At 41.1% G+C, this 21,492-nt stretch overlaps 1 protein-coding gene across 2 annotated transcripts in view; it reads left to right on the top strand.

Moving 5' to 3' along the window:
• The first annotated feature begins 4,270 nt into the window (after nt 1–4,270).
• The window catches only part of KCTD3 (potassium channel tetramerization domain containing 3), a 31,488-nt gene continuing 14,266 nt past the window's right edge, over nt 4,271–21,492 (top strand). Inside the window, exons 1-9 of one of the 2 annotated variants that reach the window (XM_053383159.1) lie at nt 4,271–4,942; nt 10,550–10,603; nt 11,246–11,291; nt 12,614–12,687; nt 13,543–13,601; nt 14,305–14,385; nt 15,847–15,987; nt 16,544–16,634; nt 19,286–19,476. In XM_053383159.1, the coding sequence (XP_053239134.1) occupies nt 4,866–4,942; nt 10,550–10,603; nt 11,246–11,291; nt 12,614–12,687; nt 13,543–13,601; nt 14,305–14,385; nt 15,847–15,987; nt 16,544–16,634; nt 19,286–19,476 (814 nt within the window). In that variant the 5' untranslated portion in view covers nt 4,271–4,865. The remainder of the gene's footprint in view (nt 4,943–10,549; nt 10,604–11,245; nt 11,292–12,613; nt 12,688–13,542; nt 13,602–14,304; nt 14,386–15,846; nt 15,988–16,543; nt 16,635–19,285; nt 19,477–21,492) is intronic. The other variant, XM_053383160.1, reaches the window with a different exon arrangement.

The raw sequence follows: 21,492 nt of genomic DNA, 5'->3' as shown, positions 1-21,492 counted from the left end.
TCCTACAATTGTAGTTTAAGTGCCTTTTGCTTACTGAGTTTGTCATCTTTTGTATTTTATTTTTATTGTATACTGCTTCAGTCATTTTGCTTGCGAAGCATTTATACATCTGCACACACACACACACACAGGTACCTCTGGTTACGTACTTAATTCGTTCTGGAGGTCTGTTCTTAACCTGAAACTGTTCTTAACCTGAAGCACCACTTTAGTGAATGGGGCCTCCTGCTGCCGCCGCGCCGCCAGAGCATGATTTCTGTTCTCATCCTGAAGCAAAGTTCTTAACCTGAGGTATTATTTCTGGGTTAGTGGAGTCTGTAACCTGAAGCGTATGTAACCCGAGGTACCACTGTATATGAGAAAATAATTGTGTGTCCAGTGAGATTTACAGCGCAAAACATTCCCAAGGTCTGCTAGGATGAATGATTTTGGAATAGGCTGATCTTTGGTTGAGTTGGCTGAGGCTGGGCTCTGCTGGGACTATGTTGGCTGAAATCCCCCATCCTGGTTCAGATGGGCAAAGTCCTGAAAACAGGGTGTTCTGGGAGTGTGATGTGACAAGAGAGGAGCAGATTTGGACCTATTCCCAACACCTTGCAGCTTGGTCATGTGACTTAGCAACTGAGCAGAATTTAACACTGGGAAAATGGATGGTCAAACTCCAGTTTTAAGCTTGTTTTCCCTCTGCCAGGCTCAGGCTGGCTTAGCAGGACGTACTCTTGCTCCTGAACAGAGTTTGAAACAGGGGCAACTTACAGCATCTTAACTTAATATGGTGTAAATTCTCCTATAGTTAAATTGCTGTGTCAGTTCTGTAAGAAAACATGCTTGTGCTTCCAGTCTTATTTTGGGTTTCAATACAGTGGTGCCTCGCAAGACGAAATTAATCCATTCCGCGAGTCTCTTCATCTTGCGGTTTTTTCGTCTTGCGAGGCACGGCTATTAGCGGCTTAGCAGCTATTAACGGCTTAGCGGCTATTAACGGCTTAGCGGCTTTAAGAAAAAGGAAACAAACTCGCAAGAACTCGCAAGACGTTTTGTCTTGCGAAGCAAGCCCATAGGGAAATTCGTCTTGCGGAACGACTCAAAAAAATGGAAAACCCTTTCGTCTAGCGAGTGTTTCGTCTTGCGAGGCATTCGTCTTGCGGGGCACCACTGTAGTTTAAATAGATTCTCAATTCAAAATTTTCTCTGCAGACTTGAAGACTAGAGACATACCGGTACCTTAAAAAGTACTATATGTGTTCTCTGAGTTGCCCAGAAAGCTTTCTGTGACCTGAGGGTTGTACAACGCCTTTTATTTTTGCCTGTTTTGAAAGCTGTACACAAAAATAACAGCATGTGGGACTGGGAAACAGTTGCCACAATCAGGATAGAAGTAGCAGCTCACATTGCAGAAGGAAATGTAAAAATGTATGGTGTTAATTTTTGTACATTGTATGAATCGTGCTGCAATAGAGCAAGTCGCTGCCAGAGACTGTGGAATTCCTACCAGTCAAAGTTTACAACATTAAGTTAAATCAATACCTGTACTTTAAGTAATGGTGAACGGCTTGATGGCATTTTAAAGTTCAATCCAGCCCTGACTTTTAACGATCCTGTAAAGCCATGGCAATAAAGGATGCTGAGTCGTGGTAGAAAAAACTGACATGAGTTAAAATGGTTTTATATAGCTCAAATTTTCAACTTCCTGATCGGAATTTAATGAGAGTTTGGAGAGTTCTGAAGGAGGTGAGAATATTCCTAATTCCCACAGCCTCCATATACTACACTGGGCAGCATGGCTTGCTTTTCTGAGCAGTGAGATCTTCTAGGGCAGCAGTCTGGAACTCTTTTCAGAGCAAGGCTCAATTAAGACCTTAAAGGCCCAAAGCACTAAAAAGATTATGCTGCTTCCCCATATGTAATTCAAATCAAAAACAACCTTAAACTGTAAAATAAAAACATTTTTTGAAATGGCACAAAGCTTACAGGTATGCTGAAATTAAAACATCATCTTTCTAAATGTTCTGATTGCAAAATTCTTGATAAATTCATTGAAGTTGACTCGACGAAGCATGCCCACATCCATGCACAGTAGGGTAAGTGAATTAAGTCTGTTCTGACAGTGTTGTTCTCAGAGGCTTTTTATTCTTTTCAGGTGAAAAGAAAAAAGTATTCTGCAGAGCAGTTAGTATTCATCAATGTTAGAAAAATGATTACTACTTCAATGCTTTTTTTAAATAACAAATTTCAAATTCTTTATTTAAAAACCATTTATTTTTGCTTAGTCTGCCCATTGGGTAATCCGACACTGAGCCACATTCCTATCTTGGCACAACCTCTCTATCCTTTGTTCATGCAACCAAGAGGCATTGCCAGACTTCAAGGACACATTCCACCCAGGCAAAAATATTCAAAGAAGACATGAAGTAGGCCCAGTGAGGAAATGTAAACTGCAGAAAGGGATGTGGTTGAGGAGGCAGTGTAGTCTAGGGAGTCCTGAAGAACAGGTAAGAAAGCCCTTGTGCTACAGGCAGTTGTGTTTTTTTAAATTACACATTATATGAGTAATACTTTAAAAAACATGTTTAATGCTGCCACTTTTCTTTGGAAGGAAGCACAGCTTTGTGGGACCCTGATCTGTACTGGGTCCCATGTGGGTTTTCTGCCAAAAATCACTCAGAGTTTCTATTTGTTCTTGAGAATGCAGTAAATAGTACTTTATGAGGCAAAAACTTTATGGGACTTTTAGCAGCATGAAAAGTTTTTTTTTAAAAAAATGTTCAAATTGATAGAAGTAAAAACACAAGGACAATGCAGTTAGTAGTTGATCAGACGCTATAACTTTTTCAACAGGTACCTACTAATCCTATTACCTTAGCTGTCAACCAACAATGTCTTTTTTGGCTTGTGAAATTCTTCACCAATATCCAGGTTTGAATTGTCTCAGTATATGCATGGGGACATCTTCCATTTGTGTAGGCCCAAAGTTTCCACCTAGCAAAGCAGCAAAAGTCTAGATTGTCAGGTGTAGTTCTCTCCATATACATAGGAACTTTTCTTAAAGTAGCAAATGCTGCAGTCCAGATTGCCTGCATCACAGGTCCAGCATGATCAAAATCCATTCATACACAAACTTCACTCATACCTCTGGAATGTGGTTGCCAAGCAACTACTAAATTTTATCTGTTGTTCTCAGAAGTAACTTAACTTCAAGGCTGAATATATTATTGCAAAAGCTGAAGTTCAAACTAGGATACAAACACATCTTTACTAATAATGAAATAATAGAATTTGAAATGTTTGATACATGTTTTTAAAAGAGTTTGTGAATACTGTATATCATAAAAAGCATTATATATAAACAACCATAACTATCTCTAACAAACATTAACTTCCCAGTTTGCCAGAAGCACAAGCTGGTCCTAGTGCTTCTGTATATTATGTTTGCCTATTTACTAAAACAATGTGCCAATATACAAGATGCATTTTAACCCTGATACAGTACTGGGAATCACAAGTTGGTAGAATGCTGTTGCAACCAGGTCCTGCTTTCCGGTTTTGCATTGGTTGAAGGAATAGGATTCTGGTCTAGATGGGTCATTGACATATTTTGAAGAGCAAAAAAGAGGACGCTATGATGGCCACTCACAGCAGTTTGTCCCAATTTTTGCCGCTGAAAAAGATGTGTCCAGAAAAAAGATGACACATGACAACCTTAATATTCAGCAGCACTCTTCTTGTGTCCTAGGAGATGTCTGCCAATGGATATTTATCAAATATGGCTATATGGAACCTTTAGGTTCAGAGATTGTCTATCTCAGAACATTTAAGGTGAGGAGATACAGGTAGGAAAATATTAAAAATATTAACCTTAACCTCTTTTTATGGACTTTCTTGAGCAATTTTAGACGATGGGTGCAAATTTTAGAGGAGGCAGCTTCTACAGATACTAATGTACAGAACTCCGCTTACTTTAAGGCAATGCAGTCCTGCTGCGTGTTACTAATGAATTAACATCATTAACTGAATTTACACCCCACCCTTCCTCGGTGGGTCCCCGAACTTCCCTCCCCCAAGTCCTTTTTTATGCGTTGTGCGAGGCATACTGGCTAGTATCAGGAGCAAACTAGCTGTGAAGGTGACATACGCGCGGAATCGGGTCGCTGCTGATTTCCAAGGAAGGGCCTTCCAAACGCCACCTGGGTCGTGGTGGCGGCGGCGGGTGCGCGCGTGGGGGACAGAACTAAAACTCAGTCTAAATCCTTCCCTGAGCCTGGAGAGCTCAGGGAGCTGGTGTTGTCTGCGTGCCTTCACCACGTCCATAAGCAAAGGAAAGGGCCAGCCAGAGGCTTGCGAGCGAAGGAACTTCTGCCGGCGCCACCTGCTGCTGCCCCAGCTCCTCCCACGCGAGAGGCTCTCGCGCGGCGCTCCGGCCTCAGCGCGATCTCGCGAAGGCGCAACCAGCGTCGGTATTTTGTCCCTCGCGGAGCCCCCTCCTCCAGGTACCGCGCGTTGCTATGGCATTCCTGGCCATAGAGAGCGGCAGCGTTTTCGGCCGGGAAGAGGGTCGGAGGCCGCTGTAGTGGCGGCGGCGGCGGCGGCAGGGCCTTCCTCGGCCGCCTGACAAGACAGGGGAAGGCGGGCGAGCGGCGAGAGAAGGGAGGCCACCTCAGCCTCCCCTCCCACGTCCCGACCTGGCAGCCTTTCCCTCGGCGCGCCCAGTGTCTGTCCCGGAGGGCTGCGCGGCCTCGCTGGACGCTCCTTCTTCTCCCCCGGCCCCGCCGCCGCCTCCGGGACTCGACTCCGGGGCGGCGGCGGCGGCGGCGGCTGGAAGCGGCGGTGACAGGCGGTTCCCGGAGGCAGAGTCGCTGCTGGGGAAGATGGCGGGGAACGGCGCGGGTTTCGCCGGCGCAGGCAGCAGCGGGGAGATTATCCAGCTCAATGTCGGGGGCACCAGGTGAGCAGCAGGCGGGCGGCGGGGCCTCCGACGGGCAAGGTGGGGGTGGGCGCGGAGGGCGGCGAGAGAGGGGGAGCCTCAGGTCGGGGCAGGGCTTGGGAGCAAGGGGGCCAGGGAGCGGAGGAGGGAGCCGAAACGATACCCTCTCTATCTTCCCTGACACCCCCAATTCACGGCAACGAGACCAGGCCTTGCTGCTGCGGTAACAAACACATTTAGGAGAAGTGCGTTGAAGTTTGCTGGCTTCGCCAGTGGCGAAGTCAGCCTTGGACCTTTCATGGTATGTGTGTCTGTTTGTGTATGCATGTGTGTGTGTGTGTGTGTGTGTACACACACACACACACACACACACACACACATATACATACAGTGGTACCTCGGGTTACATATGCTTCAGGTTACATACGCTTCAGGTTACAGACTCCGCTAACCCAGAAATAGTACCTCGGGTTAAGAACTTTGCTTCAGGATAAGAACAGAAATCGTGCTCCGGCGGCGCAGCAGCAGACCCCATTAGCTAAAGTGGTGCTTCAGGTTAAGAACAGTTTCAGGTTAAGAACAGACCTACAGAACGAATTAAGTACTTAACCCGAGGTACCACTGTACACACACACATACGTGTGTGTGTACAGTGGTACCTCGGGTTAAGTACTTAATTAAAAGTACGTGTATGTGTGCGTACCTTGCCGCTTTATGTACTTTATAACTTGCTTGAGGGATGGTGTCACTGGTAAAGAAACTCAGTGAGATTCATAGAATGAGAATAACTGTGGAGTTGGATGGGGAGCCCCAAGCGTCATCTAGTCCATCCCGCTTCAATGCAGGGATTGCAACTGAAGAGCCCCTGGTGGATGGGCATCCAGCCTCTGCTTACAAATCTTTGATGGAAAGTCCAACCGCTTCCGAGGTTGAATGGTCAGCACTGTGTGTGCGTCTGGGCCCTGCACATGTATGACGTGTGCTCTCTAGCAACATTCCAGCCTTTTTAATACCTTCTGGCGTACAATTTAGTAACTCCTCAGGGTCTGTTAGGCCTTTCCGGACTTGGCTTCCCTGGTCCAAAGATGCCTTGTTCCTTCCATAGCGTGCTCTGTCAAACATGGGCCTGTGATCTGGCCCACAGAGGGAGTTCCGCGGCAGTGAACCGGCCCAGGCAAGGTAAACCTTTCCGACTCCCATGGTAAGCCAAACCATGGTTTAGATCACAGCAGCCAGATGACCAGGGGGAGGAGTGCAATAACCACAGTCTCCTCTGTGGGAACCTTCACACGTGTAATTAAGCCATGGTTTGGCTTAGCATTATGTATGAACCACCTCATTTGGTTGGATCTCTTGGAGAATATTTTATCCGGCGGATACTTCAGCAAAGTGTATTGGGGAGGAAGCGCCTCACATTACCTACTATACTGTTCTAAAGCAGTGGTTCCCAGCCTTTTTTGGCCATGCCCCACCACAGCATCTCTAAAATCACCTCCCTGTGACATATAATTCTTATTATTCAAAAAGTGAACTCCTGTTCATGTGGACGAAGCCTAAAAGGCCTTTAACTGTTAATAACTCATTCTTGAGTTGCCCCCCCTTCAAATTGCCCCCCCCCCGTGGGGTGTGCGCCCCACGTTGGGAACCACAGTTCTAGAGGCTCCTTAAGTCCTCTAGAGCATACTTCTAGGAGAGGGGGCATCCAGAAGAATTATCTTCCTTTGGCCTTTCTGTTGTGACTGTCCCATTCTGTGAGCTGAGCTCTGTTTATCAGAGCTCTGAATCTAGGCCAAAGTATTACACAACATGAAACACTCGTATATTACTGAAAACAAAAAGCGATATTGTTAGGTGAAAAATAGAAACCTGCTTTATTCTGTATCTTGACAGTCTAACAATTGTAGTGCAGTTATTGAAAAAACGATTGAAAAGCAGGATATTGTAATTCAGAATGGTATATTGATAAATAATAAATGTTGCAGATACTACAAAATAATTTTTCAATAAGTTTCAATTGTCTTTTGTTGATTTGCAATAGTTTTATTGAATCCCTCAATTTTACCCATTAAAAGGTTTCTAAATGTCAAAAGCACATCAACTTGCATCACATCTAAGTGATCCTCTTAACCTGTTGTTCATAGTAGTATTGTTTTAACTTGTCTATTTTATAGAAAAACTGAAATTAATATATTACTTGATAATAAGTTAGCGTTATCAAAAGAGCATATTGGAAAATAAGATTGATGAACAATGTTATAATCATTGTGGCCTTTTATATGTTCACAGTAACTTTTTTTAATCAGGCTGATAAATTGCAACAAAACAAACTAAAGTTTATTTCTGTTGGTGCCAAGTAGAATATACCCAGTCTTGATGATAGTTCATAGCAGAGCTTCCTTGAGAAAATTGGATTGAATAGCCTACCAGCTACATTAAAGGCACTCATCTACTTTGAAAAAGAACTGAGATTATCATTCTTTTGTTTTGACACTTGTACCCGAGAAAATATAAAAATTGTGAAAAATCCACAGTTGGCAAATCTTTATTAGGACCAACCAGAATGTCTCAAATAGTGAGCAAACTCTTGAACACTTCATCATATGAGAACTTGTGCAAAGCAGGCATGGGAAAGAGGAAGGCATGACAACAAAGAGCTTGTTGTTAACACTTATAAGTTGTATATTGCTTACTTGCCAAAATGACTTCTAAGTGGCTTACAAGTATAAAACCAGTTATAAGAATATAGTCACACAGTGCTTTTTCTGGGGGGATGCAGGGGTACACATATCCCTAAACATTTTGTGAATCTAAGTTTGGCCTTATTGAGGGGCAGTATTTCAATATGAGTAGGAAAATGAGAGTACCCCCAAACATTTTTTTTTAGAAAAAAAGCACTGGTCACACATAATTAAGATGCACAATAAAACAGTTTTATCAAAACATTAAATATTCATAATTAAAATGTGCAATAAGAAGGCCTGTTAAAACACCAGTTAACTACAATTTAAACAGGAGGTTCAGTTAGGAGATGAGGGAAATGTTCCTTTAAAGAGGTATGTCTTCAAGGGCTAGTGGAATGCCAGTATCATGAGGTTTATCATAATTCAGCAGAGATGGCATTCCACAACACTGCTGCCACTAGTAGAAAAGACGGCCTCTGATTGATTGATTGATTGAATTTATATACTCACCCTATACCTGGAGGTCTCAGGCCAGTTACCACAAGCTGGTAATCATCACTCTGCTATTATAGTCATAAAGTCTGCTTATAGTCTTGGTCTCAAGATGGAGAATGACTATGGGATTAGATTGTGGATCGAGGGCCCGACCCCCGCTATGTGAAATAAACACACAAGGACACGTGATATAAGGTTAATGGGCAAGAAAAGGCCACAACTTTATTGATTACAGCAGTGAAAAGGTATTGGCTTAGGCATTGGATGACTATAGGAGGTGGGTTTATTCAACAGTAGGTGGAGCCTGTTGATTCTAATCCAACTATAGGCTCACCCCTGATGTCACCGAGGGTCGTGCCATGGCCTCCCTCCAAGCAGGCATCGGACGGAATACACGACCGCCAGATTCCTTTAACGGAATAACCCACGGTAGATAGCATAGGCGATGGCCACACCTAGCCCTTGACACACATGAATCCAATGCCTAACCTACCCACCAATACCACAAAAGTTGTGACGATTGCTACGAGGTAGGCGAAAAAACCAAAAAGCCTAATGCCAAATGGAAAAATTCCTACCAGGCCCCCCAGACAACCGGGGCAACCAACCTAAGGTCCATAGCAAGGCCAAAAAACCTAGACCCTGAGCTAAATGGGAGTGGAGGGTGGGTGACTCGCTGCGGGATGACGACGACTGAGGCAATTAAGTTGCTAAACACGCCCCCCGGAGACACCTGGTTGGCTGCCTTCGGTGGGCGTGGGCGCCAGCCAGGTGAGGAGGGGCAGGGGCTAAGGCCCCCGGGCAGGGGCAGAGCTCGGGCTCCCGCCCACAACCACTCCCCTCTCTTCCAGGGAGGAGAGTCTTTAGTTTCTCTTAGTGTCTGTTTACACCCAGTATTACGAGACAAAGAAGTAATGGGTGGACCCCCTTTTTAAAAATTTTAAAATCCAGCAGTTTTCCAGATCTGATTCCAGCCTTAAGCAAAACACACATATTGCTGGTTAGACAAAGAGTATGAAAAGTGATGTAACTTCTAAACTGAGGGACAAACATTTTTAAAATCTAAACATGGCATCCTACTACTTGTGAGGTTAAAAAACAGCTATCCTTGGTGTGCTTTCTTTTAAATTCCTACACTTTGCTGTGGCAATTAAGTTTTTGTAAATAACGTATCATTGTTGTATGTTGCTATACGTAGTAATGTTATTTGTATCTTAACATCTAAGTAACAGCCTTCTGGTGCCATTCATCAACAACTACTGCTCTGTAACATCCCTTCATTTTCATGAAAATTGTGGGGGAATATTTTTGGATCATGTTGTTCCGCAAAACATGTAATTAACCTGGAGGCGAAAATTTGCAGTCAAATACTACCACAGAATTAGCAGGGTCAGTTTTATATTTTAAGATGTACTTTGCTCCTTCTTGGTAGGTTTCATTTGACTCAACAGGACTAATTTCCCTGTTGTTTGGATTCTATTCTATATTTTTATTTCATGGGTACTGAACTGTGTTCAAGTTAGCATTGTTTGTTTGACTTTTTGGAAACAATACGTTTGTTCTAGCTCCTGAAGTTTTGTTATTTGAGTGAGTTTCTATAGGTCAATAAATAAATAATAATAAATAATAAACTAGGATTACAAGAGTGTTTGAATTCTGCTTGATTGACCCTTCAAACTTACTGCTAAAAAGTTAACTAGGAAAAAATGTAGTTCTGACTGCTTTTTTCATAGGAGAAAGTTTTCCAGTTTTCAAGCTTGAAATGACTATATTGAGCCCTTTGTTCAGAGAAGATTTGGCTTTGTCATGCCCTTATTGCAAAACTGCACAGAATCTGCATTGTGTATAATACAGAGGCTCCTATATGCTATCTGTTCTACTCCCTTTTTTCTATTTTTTGGGATACTATAGAATCATAGACCCTTGGGGTCCCTTCCAATTCTACAGTTCTGTGATTCTGTAGTAACCAAAAAAATACAAACAAGCAACTTTTGTGTGTATGGGAAAGAGGAGACATTTATTTGTGGTAATAACAACTGCAAAGGCCTGATCTTTGGGTCCTAATCCAAATAAAGATAGTTTGGATTAACTTCCGCTGAAAGCTGTAGGACTAACTTTGTTGCTACTAACTTGTTTCATTGGTCTCAATGGGATAGTCAAGACTAATTTTAGCGGACTGAGACCTTGACAATTGCTTCCTTTTTGCATAGTTTCCTAGAAGAATGAATGAGGTACATGAGGGGCTACTGGGGGTGGGGAGAAAGAGAGGAATGAGAAGTCCTGTTGCTTGAACAGAGGCCTTCTTGCACTTTTTTGGGTCTTGCCCACTGTGTTCAAACACTATTTTTCTTAGGTAGGAAAGAATTAACTAAATAAGTTTTTTAAAAAAATTGTTGGTTGCGGGGAGGGAACTTACGAGTTCAGTTCCTGACTTCTAATATTTCTGTTCCAGGTTCAGCACTTCAAGACAAACACTAATGTGGATTCCGGACTCCTTTTTTTCCAGGTATTTTGAAGCCAGATCTTATGGATATTTACTCAGTCTAAGTTCAATAAGACTTAAGGTAAAGGGTAAAGGGGCCCCTGACCAGTGTGTCTAAGTGTGTAGTTTACCTACTTTGTAGCTTTGTAGCCCAGTTCATAATTAGGCTAGTGTTCAAGTCTGAAGTCTAACATTTCTTATCAGTTTCATGTTATGGGTATGTTACATAAATAAGCCCTTGTGTGTTGCATTTACACATCATAGTGATCTCTGAGGAAATACTTTCTCAAAATTGTTAGTACAATGTGAGGGTGGAACCATGTGTTTATCAGCAAATGCATGTTTACAAACCTGCATTTCTGAGAATGAATGGAATGGTGCAGAAGAGCATTTTTAGGGAAGAATTGGAAGGAGAAATGGGGGTGGGGTTCTTAATTCCTGTTATACCCACTAATTATTTCCTGCAAATGCCCCTACATAAGCTTTATGGCAGATGTGTGGGACTTAAAACCACATGTTTCTATGATTTGTGATTTTTGGACTGCATAGAAAAACATCCTGTTGGTAGATATCATCCCTCCTTTTTGAGAGCAGAAGAGAAACTAGGAATCTTCACCCAACTCTTCTTAACAAGTTATATTGTAAATTAGCTTTATTTGTTTTCAGTTTGCTGAGTGGAAGAATTTCAACACTGAAAGATGAAACTGGTGCTGTGAGTATTCCTTTTTAAAAAAGATTATGATATGAAAGTTGATTACTGTATTGGGTTTAGCTGGATGAAACCGTTGGAATCTATGTGTCAGGACTGGTTGTTGTCCTCTTCAGATCACCACACAAACGCTTCTTGTTCTTTTATAACTTTTTATTGTGTATTAACAAAATAATCTTATAAACAGTTCTTAACTATTATTCCTCAGAGTCACTTCTTTCAGATACCTTCTGAGCTCTGCTTCTCCGTGACCAGCCACTCTCAAAATGGCGAAGGCACCCTTCCCTTCGCTTTCCTGCTCTTTTTCCTCCCCTCCTGGCTAGAGCTGGCTTATATCTCCCCTCCTCTGAATCTGAGCTAGAACTTAACCCTTGCCTTTCCTGGGAACAGCCGGTCCCTCCCTGTTGTTCCTCTTGCTCCCTTCTATTAGGTTCACTGCTCTCCTTCCCCCCTTGGGGAATGCTTTCTCCCTCTGATAAACTGAAAACTTCTAACTCCTCCCTGACACTATGTATATCATATAAATTCATTTGTATAAATGCAAAGGCTTTCATATTTGTAAGCCAATGTAAAATACAGGTGGTTATAATATTCTGGTTTGGAGTGATCAATTATATGAGAGGAGGCCTAATCCCAAAAGGGTTCTGCTTTACATCTGGGCAAGGACAGCAGCACAGCAAAAATAAAAATAAAAAATGCAAGAAACAATAGAGAAGCAGCCCTGGTAAACCATAGAAACCATAGAAAAAGTTACCCAAATACAATACTTGCCAAACAAAAGACAGCTTGGTCAGATGTTCTGGTCACGTAATTCTTGGCAATCAGTAAGAGTAAGGAGTAAATATTAAATAACTTTATGCATATACACCTACAAACCAGCCTGATTTGCCTGAATCCTGAGTTTGTGTGTGCAGAATCTTGTTTTACATTCCAGACTTTTCCAGGAAATGACACTTGATTTATAATACAATTTGCAATTTGAACTGGACAAATTTGTATTCTAAATTGGTGAATTGTGCACTTTTGCAACATCTCTAGTTAGAATGGGGAGACTCTTTCAGTCTTGTGCTCAGTTGAATGATGGAGACAAATTGTGGCTGCTGGTAACTGTAGGCATCATGAAAATGCAAAGTTAGAAAAGATCACTTTTTTGTAGGGATGAATAATGGCAGAATTAAGCATTTCAGGTCACAGATTTATGCTGCAGAATTAAGCCTGTGTTTAAACTGCTCCCATTGAAATAAATAAAGACTTCAGAGTGCGTAATTTCTTGTATTCTAAAACTTATATGTTAAGCTAATAAATGGGCTCTCGTTTCTTCATAGATATTTATTGACAGAGATCCTGCAGCATTTGCACCTATTTTAAATTTTCTTCGAACAAAGGAGTTAGATTTGCGGTAAGAAACTCAGTGTTAATTCTCACTCTGATTTTAAAAACGCTTCTGGTGGAAGATTGTTATAAAAATCACTCTTAAGTTCACTTAAATTGAAGTTTTAAAAAATTTATACTTGTGTAAGTATCAGTAGTATCCCTTGAACTCCACAGAATAATCTACTCCCCCAAATATTTGAGGTGAATTTCTGCAGGAACTTCAAGGGGCCCCTGATTTCTGAAAGACTGTTAGGTCTTCCTTAAGGCTTTGCTGTATGAGAGACTTTAAATATTCTCTTGTAACCTGTGTACTAGACACTTATAGCCCAATCTAAGAGCTAAAACCTCACACATTAAAGTATGTGTACACTTTTTGAGGCATAATCCTGAAAGGGTTCAACTTGAAGAAACTTGCCAGGCCTTTGAGCTAAGCCACCTTTGTTTTGTGCATTTGCCTCAGCTGAGGCACTCGCATTCACCCACCCATGTGACAACACTTAGCTCTGTCATCTGTGTGTTAGATTGAACTTTTAGTCAGCACATTCTATATGTTTCCCATAAGACTTTTGTTTTGTGATTTCTGCTGCTCATAGCAGCTTAATTTTTATATATATAAAAAAATGTTTTCAAAGAACAGAGGTTTTGTTTGAGTGTTCCAGACTATATCCTTTCACAAAACTTTAATTTAACATTTGTGTAGATGTTTCTGTTGATCTGTAGCATTTAAAGATGTTCTCAGTTGTTTAATCAAAGTATTTTATCATGTTAAAATAAAACTTCCTATCAATGATTTAGTTTTTTATGTTTAGAATATTGATTGTTGTGCTAAGAAACTGCATTATTTAATTTTTAAATATTTCTGTTTTTTACCTTTTTGCAGGGGAGTAAGCATTAATGTACTTAGGCATGAAGCAGAGTTTTATGGAATTACACCTTTAGGTAAATATATGGATTTAAATTACCCACTAGTTTGAACATCATGATGAGTTAATAATCATTTTAAAGAACCACTAGTAGTGGTAAGAGAGCTCTCCTTCCTCTCCACAATTAAGCCATATATATTGTCATTCCCAGGTGACTTTTTGGGTGGGTTGAGGGGCCACCAACCAGTGGGAAAACCTCTTATTGCTTCCCCTTCACTTCCTCTGTGTTCTGCCACCAACAGAGTACATTTCGTTGGGAGTCAAGACAGAATGTTTTTTGAGATCAGCACATTGATCTCCTAAGAGAGGTTTGATTTAAGTGCCATGTTGATTATATTTTTGGTGGGTGGCTATGATTTCTTTTTTTATAAACAAATGCTGATTACTTGTAGATTTCTTGTCTTGGTATGTTTTTAAAGTTCTCTCATGTTGTTATGATTTTAAGCCCTACTTCCTAAGGTTCTAGGGCGTTTTACAACAATTTAAAATACAGCGTCAAAAACAGATTAAAACAAATTATAATAATAAAAGCAGGGTGGGTTATAAAAACATACATCTCAGGTGTCAAAGGGCAGGGTTATAACTGTACAACTGGAGGTTTAATGTTATAAACCATAGTGGCCTTCTTGAGACCCAAAGGGTAGTATATAAATTAGTTTATAGTTAAATTAAATTTGCATTCACATATGTATAACAGTTTATATGCTGTTTCCTTTCAGTAAGAAGATTACTGTTGTGTGAAGAACTAGAGCGCTCCTCTTGTGGCAGTGTCCTCTTCCATGGATACCTGCCACCTCCAGGTACTTGAGCATGCTTTGTATGCCATTTTTTATTTCAGCATCAAGAAGCAACTCCTGAAATTCTCTGTGGCTTTACAATAATGAAATACTCTCAGCTCTGTGTGGCATTTGAGCTGGTCAAAGCATTGTGGGGTTTGCTATGTATGGGCTGATGCCTGCTGAAGCTTCCACTTCAAGAACTTATCAGGATTCTCTCCATCTCTGCTGCCACCTTTATGTTAGTTCTATGTGTACACCAGAATCACTTTCCTGCTGTTGCCATACTGTCTACCCTATCATAAGCATTCTCATTGGGGTTATGAGGTCACTACAATAGACCTTTTCAAGATCATGCCTCACCCCAGCTGCTTGTTACTGCTGCTGTACATTATGCATCTTCTTCGGTCTCTGGTTAAGGAGGGTTAGTTCAGACAAACAGTTGTGGGTCGCCACTGGGAAATATATCTGTGTACCTAATGTCTATTGGATGTCTGGCAATCATGTGAATGCTTAATTACAAGGCTGCAGTACATTGTTGTATTTCTCAGGTGATTTAGATTTTCTAGAAAGGGACTGATATATACCTTAGTTTTCTGTGTATAAGACGATTTTTTAATTATAAAATAATGTTAAAAATGGGGGGGTTGTCTTTTACACGGATAGTGCTGAGGGGGGACGTGCAGTTGGTTGCCGCCGCGAGCAGGAGATTGTCAGCGGCGATTGGTGGCTGTGGCAAGGGCTGCTGTCGATTGGCTGTTGCTGTGGCAATTGGGCGGGCGATTGGCGGGTGCTGGCAGCAAGTGGTCAGACGATTGGTGGCTTCCGCGATTGGCAGTGTTGGTCAGGCGGGTTAGCAATTTTCAGCAACCCCCCCCAAAAAAAGCTCAACATCCTCCCCAAAAAACAACTCTGGGCAATCTTCCCTCATTTTCTTAATTTTGGAGTCCCCCAAAATAGGGGTCATCTTATACATTGTGTGTGTGTGTGAGAGAGAGAGAGAGAGAGAGAGAGAGATACACGGAAAAATATGGTACTTCCCACTGAAGCCACTCTTATCTCTAAATGAGATAGAAATATTGCTTTGATGTTAAGTCAGTGTAAACCAAAACTTTGTGGTAAAGTAGTTCTTAATACTATTGAGGCAATTACGGATTAGTTCTGGAGGCTGCTATACTTCCACTGAGGGTTGGGCAGCGCCATGGAATAGCATGGGATGGGAACAGGAATAGTCAGGAGGGGGAAGTTGGCCAAAATCATTGAGGTACTGCAGATAAATGGAGCTCGAAATGTGCAAGGTACTTAGTCTGATTAATTTGAGAAGTTTTCCCTTCCTGTTGCAGCCCCTTGTGCATTTTGGAGGGACGGGGGGAGGGGATGGGAAAGTCCACTGTCATGAGCTTCCTTCTGCTTGCCAGCAAAGGTGTAGCAGCCTTTATCTAAGCCCAGTAAAACCAGATTTGACAAATTTCTTATTTTCTTTAGGCATTCCAAGTCGTAAGATTAGCCCTTCTTCAGGAGCATCTACTGAAGTCAGAGCACCTCAGAGCTGTCCTGAAAGTGAGGCCCGAGGAGGGAATATGCAGACTTCACTTGCTGGTACTGGAGAAGATACAGTCAGGCTAGGTGAGCAAAACTATCTTCATTTCTTTAATGCATTTAAAATATTTGTGGAAAAATAATTTGCAAGTGTATCTTAAAAAAAGCCTAAGTTAGTTCTTGCCGATCCTTCAAAATTGTGACAAGTTGCAGATTTGAGTGAAGACTAGCCCTGCAGTGCAAGCATCATAAATGAGATATAAGTACGTGCAGGCTGCAACTTGGTTGTGTACTCTGCTAAAAAATAATAATTGAATACTATTAATTAGGTTGTAGTATAGGGCCAGGTATTGAATGGTGATCATCTGTCTGCTTCTGGGGTAAACCTTCTTCCTCTGGAAAGAGAGCAGAAGGGCTTGTGTGCTTACAGTAGCCATAGTATTCTGCTTTAGTTCCCCAGAGCTTGCTCTGCTCTGCTAACTCTTCCATGCCAAATGCAGCTCATCATGTGCATCAGCAGCTTTATTACAGCTGCAGAATTTCAGAATACTCACTGCTCTGGCAAAATAGGTGAAAAAAAGACTCATGACCATCAATTCAGTAACCTCACTTAACCTCTGCTGTGTGTGTGTTTTTCTTTAAGGGTTTCCTGTGGATCCACGAAAGGTTTTGATAGTGGCTGGCCATCACAACTGGATTGTAGCTGCATATGCTCACTTTGCAGTTTGCTATAGGTAAAGATGCAATGAGCAGCACTGTTTCAGTCTATATTCCAGTAATTGTGCTCTACAGGACAAAGTTTTCATAAAATACGAGATATGCGTTCATTAAAAGGAAGAAAGTTTTTGTTTATTTTTTGTTAATAGTGTGTGGAGTACTGAGGCAAGAACAAGAAGCTTTGTAACAGGGATGGGAAATATGTGGTCCTCCAGATGTGGCTGGACTACAATTTCCATAATGCCTGACCATTGACCATGTTGTTGATGCTGCTAGGAAAGTGTTCAACAATATCTGGAGGTCCCCACCCCTGCTTTATGACTTCAACTTACGATTGCCCTTGCAGAACTAGATATCGTCCACAGAGCAAACATTTTGAATCAATCTTATGGCCACTTCTCCCAAGTATTCTTGTATTCCGGCATACATGCACAACTGCAAAATTTGTATTCGTGTTTCAGATGTGCTCCTTCCCTTTAAAATATACAGAAGCAGCAAACAGGAAATAATTGGAACCCCCTGTTCATTTATTTTAAAAGGAAAAGGCATGCTTGAAATCTGATACTTCTAACAGTTGCAGTTCCGGAAATATTCTGTGAAAAGTTGTTCTGGGGGACTCAGAATAAATGTAGGTAATTTGTTCACTCAACAGGTAAAGTATAATGAAGCCCGTTATATTGAGTACACAGGAGGTTATTTGTGACCAGAGCTGATCGTCAGGAATTACTAGGTGCATAAGACATTAGCAAAATATTTCAGTTGTGTGGTGTAGTCTATGTTAGGGCATTTCAAGATGTGATTCTGTGAGTCAGTGCTCCAGTATAAATTCATTGAGGATATGGTGCCTTAATTAGGGATGTGAGACAGTGCCACCATGGGATAAAAAACAGAATGGGCTGTTGCTACATTTGATTAAAGGTTGTAGTTGGCATGAAAGTAATATTTAAACCATAATTAAAATAAATTGGTTAGTGTGTAGCATGCTTATTCACATTGCTAAAACCACATGCACTTCGCTCTTCCCTCTCAGGAAACCTATGGTCTTGTCTTGGTTCATGTCTTGGATGTAATTTCAAGGCAGACTATGACTTGCCCCCAGCAACATGGCAGGAGCAAGGGAGAAGCAAAGTGCTCGAGATTTCAGCAGTGTGCATGAGCATGCTACTTGTTCACAGTAAACTGTAGGGTTGTTTGGGTTTTTTATGTTTAATGTGACATGCCCCTACTACCAGGATTGTCCCGACATTTTAGAGACCTGAGAAGTACTGATAAGACTTCACACCCCTTCCCCACAAGGTAGCTTCCTATGTCCTTCAGAGTATAAGGGCAGTGGGGAACTCTTATCCGGGTGGCTTTCCATGTTCAACAGATGAATCAGGAGCACACTTAAGGTTGCTCTTGATCTTCCTTTCTGCAGCCCAAATTGCAACCTTCAATACGTGCTTGCAAAAAAAGAGTCTGTGCACGTCTGAGTTTTCCTTTGCAGCTGTAATTCAGCACTTTTTGAATTTTGACTCTTTTCCTGTTGCCCAGCGACTGGACAGGAAGAATCAGGAGTACACTAAGAGTTTACCTGTCTTGCACTTGATGTCCTATGCCATTACGTAAAGGAGGGTTGGATGTGCTTTGGGCCAAACTATGCTGTGGGCCAAATGAGGTGCTGCAAATAAGGCTGCAGGTTTCCCACCACTATAGATTAGTTACAACATTTCTACTATACTGTTGCTTTCTGTCTAGTTTGCATTTGAGTGTTCAACAGTGAATGAATACCCATCAGCCTGCATATTTCCCCATAGGTAACTATGCACACAAGGAAAGAAAACGCTCTTCCCTTGTGCAAAGATGGAGCAGCTGCTTTGTTCTGAGCTGCACAAAGAAGGCTAGAAATGTTCCCTATACTGTCCTCATTTATACCATACTAGACATGGTCCCAGCTTATTTTTTTTATGAATGAATTACATCTTACAAGGACAGTCTCATTCAGAATAGTTATTATGTAGTAACCTTATTACATCCCATTCCACCAGGCTGCAGCAGTTTTGGTTGAGAGACCCAAATATCATTGGTCTTTTCCCCTCCCCCAACTGTCTCCATTCCAGCCGCTCATTATAAGAACTATTGTGGAACTTTAAAAGTTAGGGCTTGCCTTTCTTGTTCTTCTTTCCCTACCCATCCTTTTTGTGTTGCTTCTGTTAGATTGTAAGCCTAGAGGCAGGGAGGGACTATCCCATTTTTAATCTGTGCACAGCACCTAGAAAGTGCTATTATGCTTTATAATGATACATCCCATCTCCCTCCCCATTGCTGGGAATCTGCTGATTATGTGAAATTAGCAAGAGAAAGATGTCCCAGGAGTCTGCCTTTCAGAATTCTAGACAAAGTGTGTTTCACTCCTTTCCTTTGAAACATATTGGTTTAGATAAATCCAGACTGTGACTTATAATAATCCACTGTTCCTTATTGGATATATCTAGATCTTATCTTGTAGGTACCGAAGTTAAATTTCATTATATTTCTCCTCTGTTTGTAGGCATTTTAAAAAAATATGATATACATCAAATAATTTTTCTGCTCCCTTTTGACAAGTTGGAATAACTGTTCATTGAAGTTTTGGCATATCCTGGAAAACCTGCTTGCAAAAATATGTTTTTGTATATCTTTCTCTCAGAATCAAAGAATCCTCTGGATGGCAACAAGTGTTCACGAGTCCCTATTTAGACTGGACTATTGAACGTGTTGCTCTCAATGCAAAGGTTGTTGGTGGTCCACATGGAGACAAAGATAAAATGGTTGCTGTTGCATCTGAGAGCAGTATCATCTTATGGAGCGTTCAGGACGGTGGTAGTGGCAGTGAAATAGGCAAGTGTGCACTCTCGTTCCTGTTCCTAATAATATATATTGGCTCACTGTTTTCCAATTACACTGTGCAATTGCTTGTCAAACTTTTTGGCCACAGTGAATGAAAGGTAAACTTTTGTACATTCAACATTTTATTTCTTCATATAGCTGCTTCTCTATCCATCACTTATACACTAAAGCAGTATCTTAATAGGAAATAAGATAAAATCTAAAAGCTGTGCTTGGCTTAATGGGTGCATAGTGGTATATGTCACTTATTGAAGTGTTCCTGAAGCCCTGTTGTGATAATAAGTAGAAAGTAATTTAATTTTTGACTGACTTATTTCAGCTCTGCATGGTGAACCTGAATGTGGGAATTAGAGATGACAGTTTGGAATGACTGCCAGCTTGTCTTGTTCTTACTAAAAGCCATGTTTCTCAAGGTCTCCTTCTGATAACCTTCAAAAAACACAATTTGGGCAATGCTTTGCTACTAATAATCTTTTGAGCAGAAATTAGTCGAGATAGCCAGCACTGGGCACCAGACAGCTTTAGAGCCAAGGGCTTCATGTTACCAGAAGGTACATAAACATGAAAAGGGCTTTTAGAGAAGCCAAATACTTCACTCTGCAGATCTGATTGATAGCTTGACTTACTTATTAAAATACATACTTGCTTCTAAACATCAGCAGTGGCCTTTTTGAGCAGGGGCAGAGAGAAAGATACAAGGAATCTTTTGAGTTCCAAAAGTAACATTTAAGTAATAGGGTAATGATAATGACAGACTGTTTCCTCTAGCCACAAAGAGCTGTCACCATAGATTTCATCTACTTGCCAGCATAGATGTAGTATCTTCATGCATTTTTCCAAAATAAGTTGTATGATTAGAGAGGTACTCAGTAGAGTAGGTTTGTTTTCTGCCCTCAAGTAATTAAGCCCCCTGAGGAAATCAGTATTTTAGTGGGGGAAATGATGTGGACAACGTGTGAATATTCAATTCTGTTTGGCTATTGTGTCTGCACATTGGCAGTATGGAGATTATTAAATTTATTCATCAGATGTTTAGAGTGTCCTTCAATATGCAGTAATCATGTGGCTGACAAAGTTTGAAGAAGTAAAATAATAATACAGTAAAACAACAACAATATTTACTTAAGGAATTGTATAAGAGCACAATACACTTTTGTCATTGTCCCAGATGTTTATTATGGTAGAAACTATGCTCCATCCATGCTGGTAGCAGATAAAAGTATGGAGGGGGCTTGAACTTGGGATCTGCTGTGCTGTTTTGTAGCTCGATTTAGAGGGGCTTGTAGTGATCTCTCCCCCCACTCCTTTTTTCCTGCCAGGTAGAATAGAGCACTGAAAGAGAAATTATTTTCTGTTGCTACTTTCTTCTTACCCATTCTTGCATGCCCATTTATTATTGTGTTTCCTGTGTAAATCATATTCTTAGCCAAAAGGAATGGCAGTACATCCAGTCAAAGGAAGGACAGGCGGTCTACATGCATACATGGGTTTGGATTATAGCTGGGATCATTGAGATTGCATAGTAAACTCATACCAGTGTTAACCAGTGGAAAAAGAAAGTAGTACTGAGAAAACAGCAGTGAATTATACTTCGGCTTTTAACGTTACTTCCAACTCTTCTGATGCAACGTTCTGTTGCATCAGAGTCAAGAACACATTTGACAAAGAAAAGCCCCTTCAAGCTTTCCCCTCTGCATTTAACGAAATCTAAATTGGGCTTTTCAAGTAGTGTTAATAAATTTTAACTTTTAAGTTAAGCGTTTAAATGGAAAATGAACAACCCGGCTTCATTAGAGTCATTACATTATGTAGCATGCTCTAAAAGTTATAAATGTTCTGAAATTAATACATCCCAAAGAGTTTTCAGTTCATTTAATAAGCAAAACTCTTCTCTTTCAGAGAACTTTACAGGCCCATTTATCTAGCAGAGCCTAATGTTAGCAGCCCTGCCTTGGGATAGAGAAGTAGTGCTTTGTTCATGTCCTGTAAAAGAAACAATTTGTTGTT

Source organism: Podarcis raffonei, chromosome 3, assembly GCF_027172205.1.
Source record: "Podarcis raffonei isolate rPodRaf1 chromosome 3, rPodRaf1.pri, whole genome shotgun sequence".
Taxonomy (NCBI): domain Eukaryota; kingdom Metazoa; phylum Chordata; class Lepidosauria; order Squamata; family Lacertidae; genus Podarcis; species Podarcis raffonei.
Note: the sequence above shows the minus strand (reverse complement) of the source record. Positions and strands in the feature narration are given on the sequence as shown.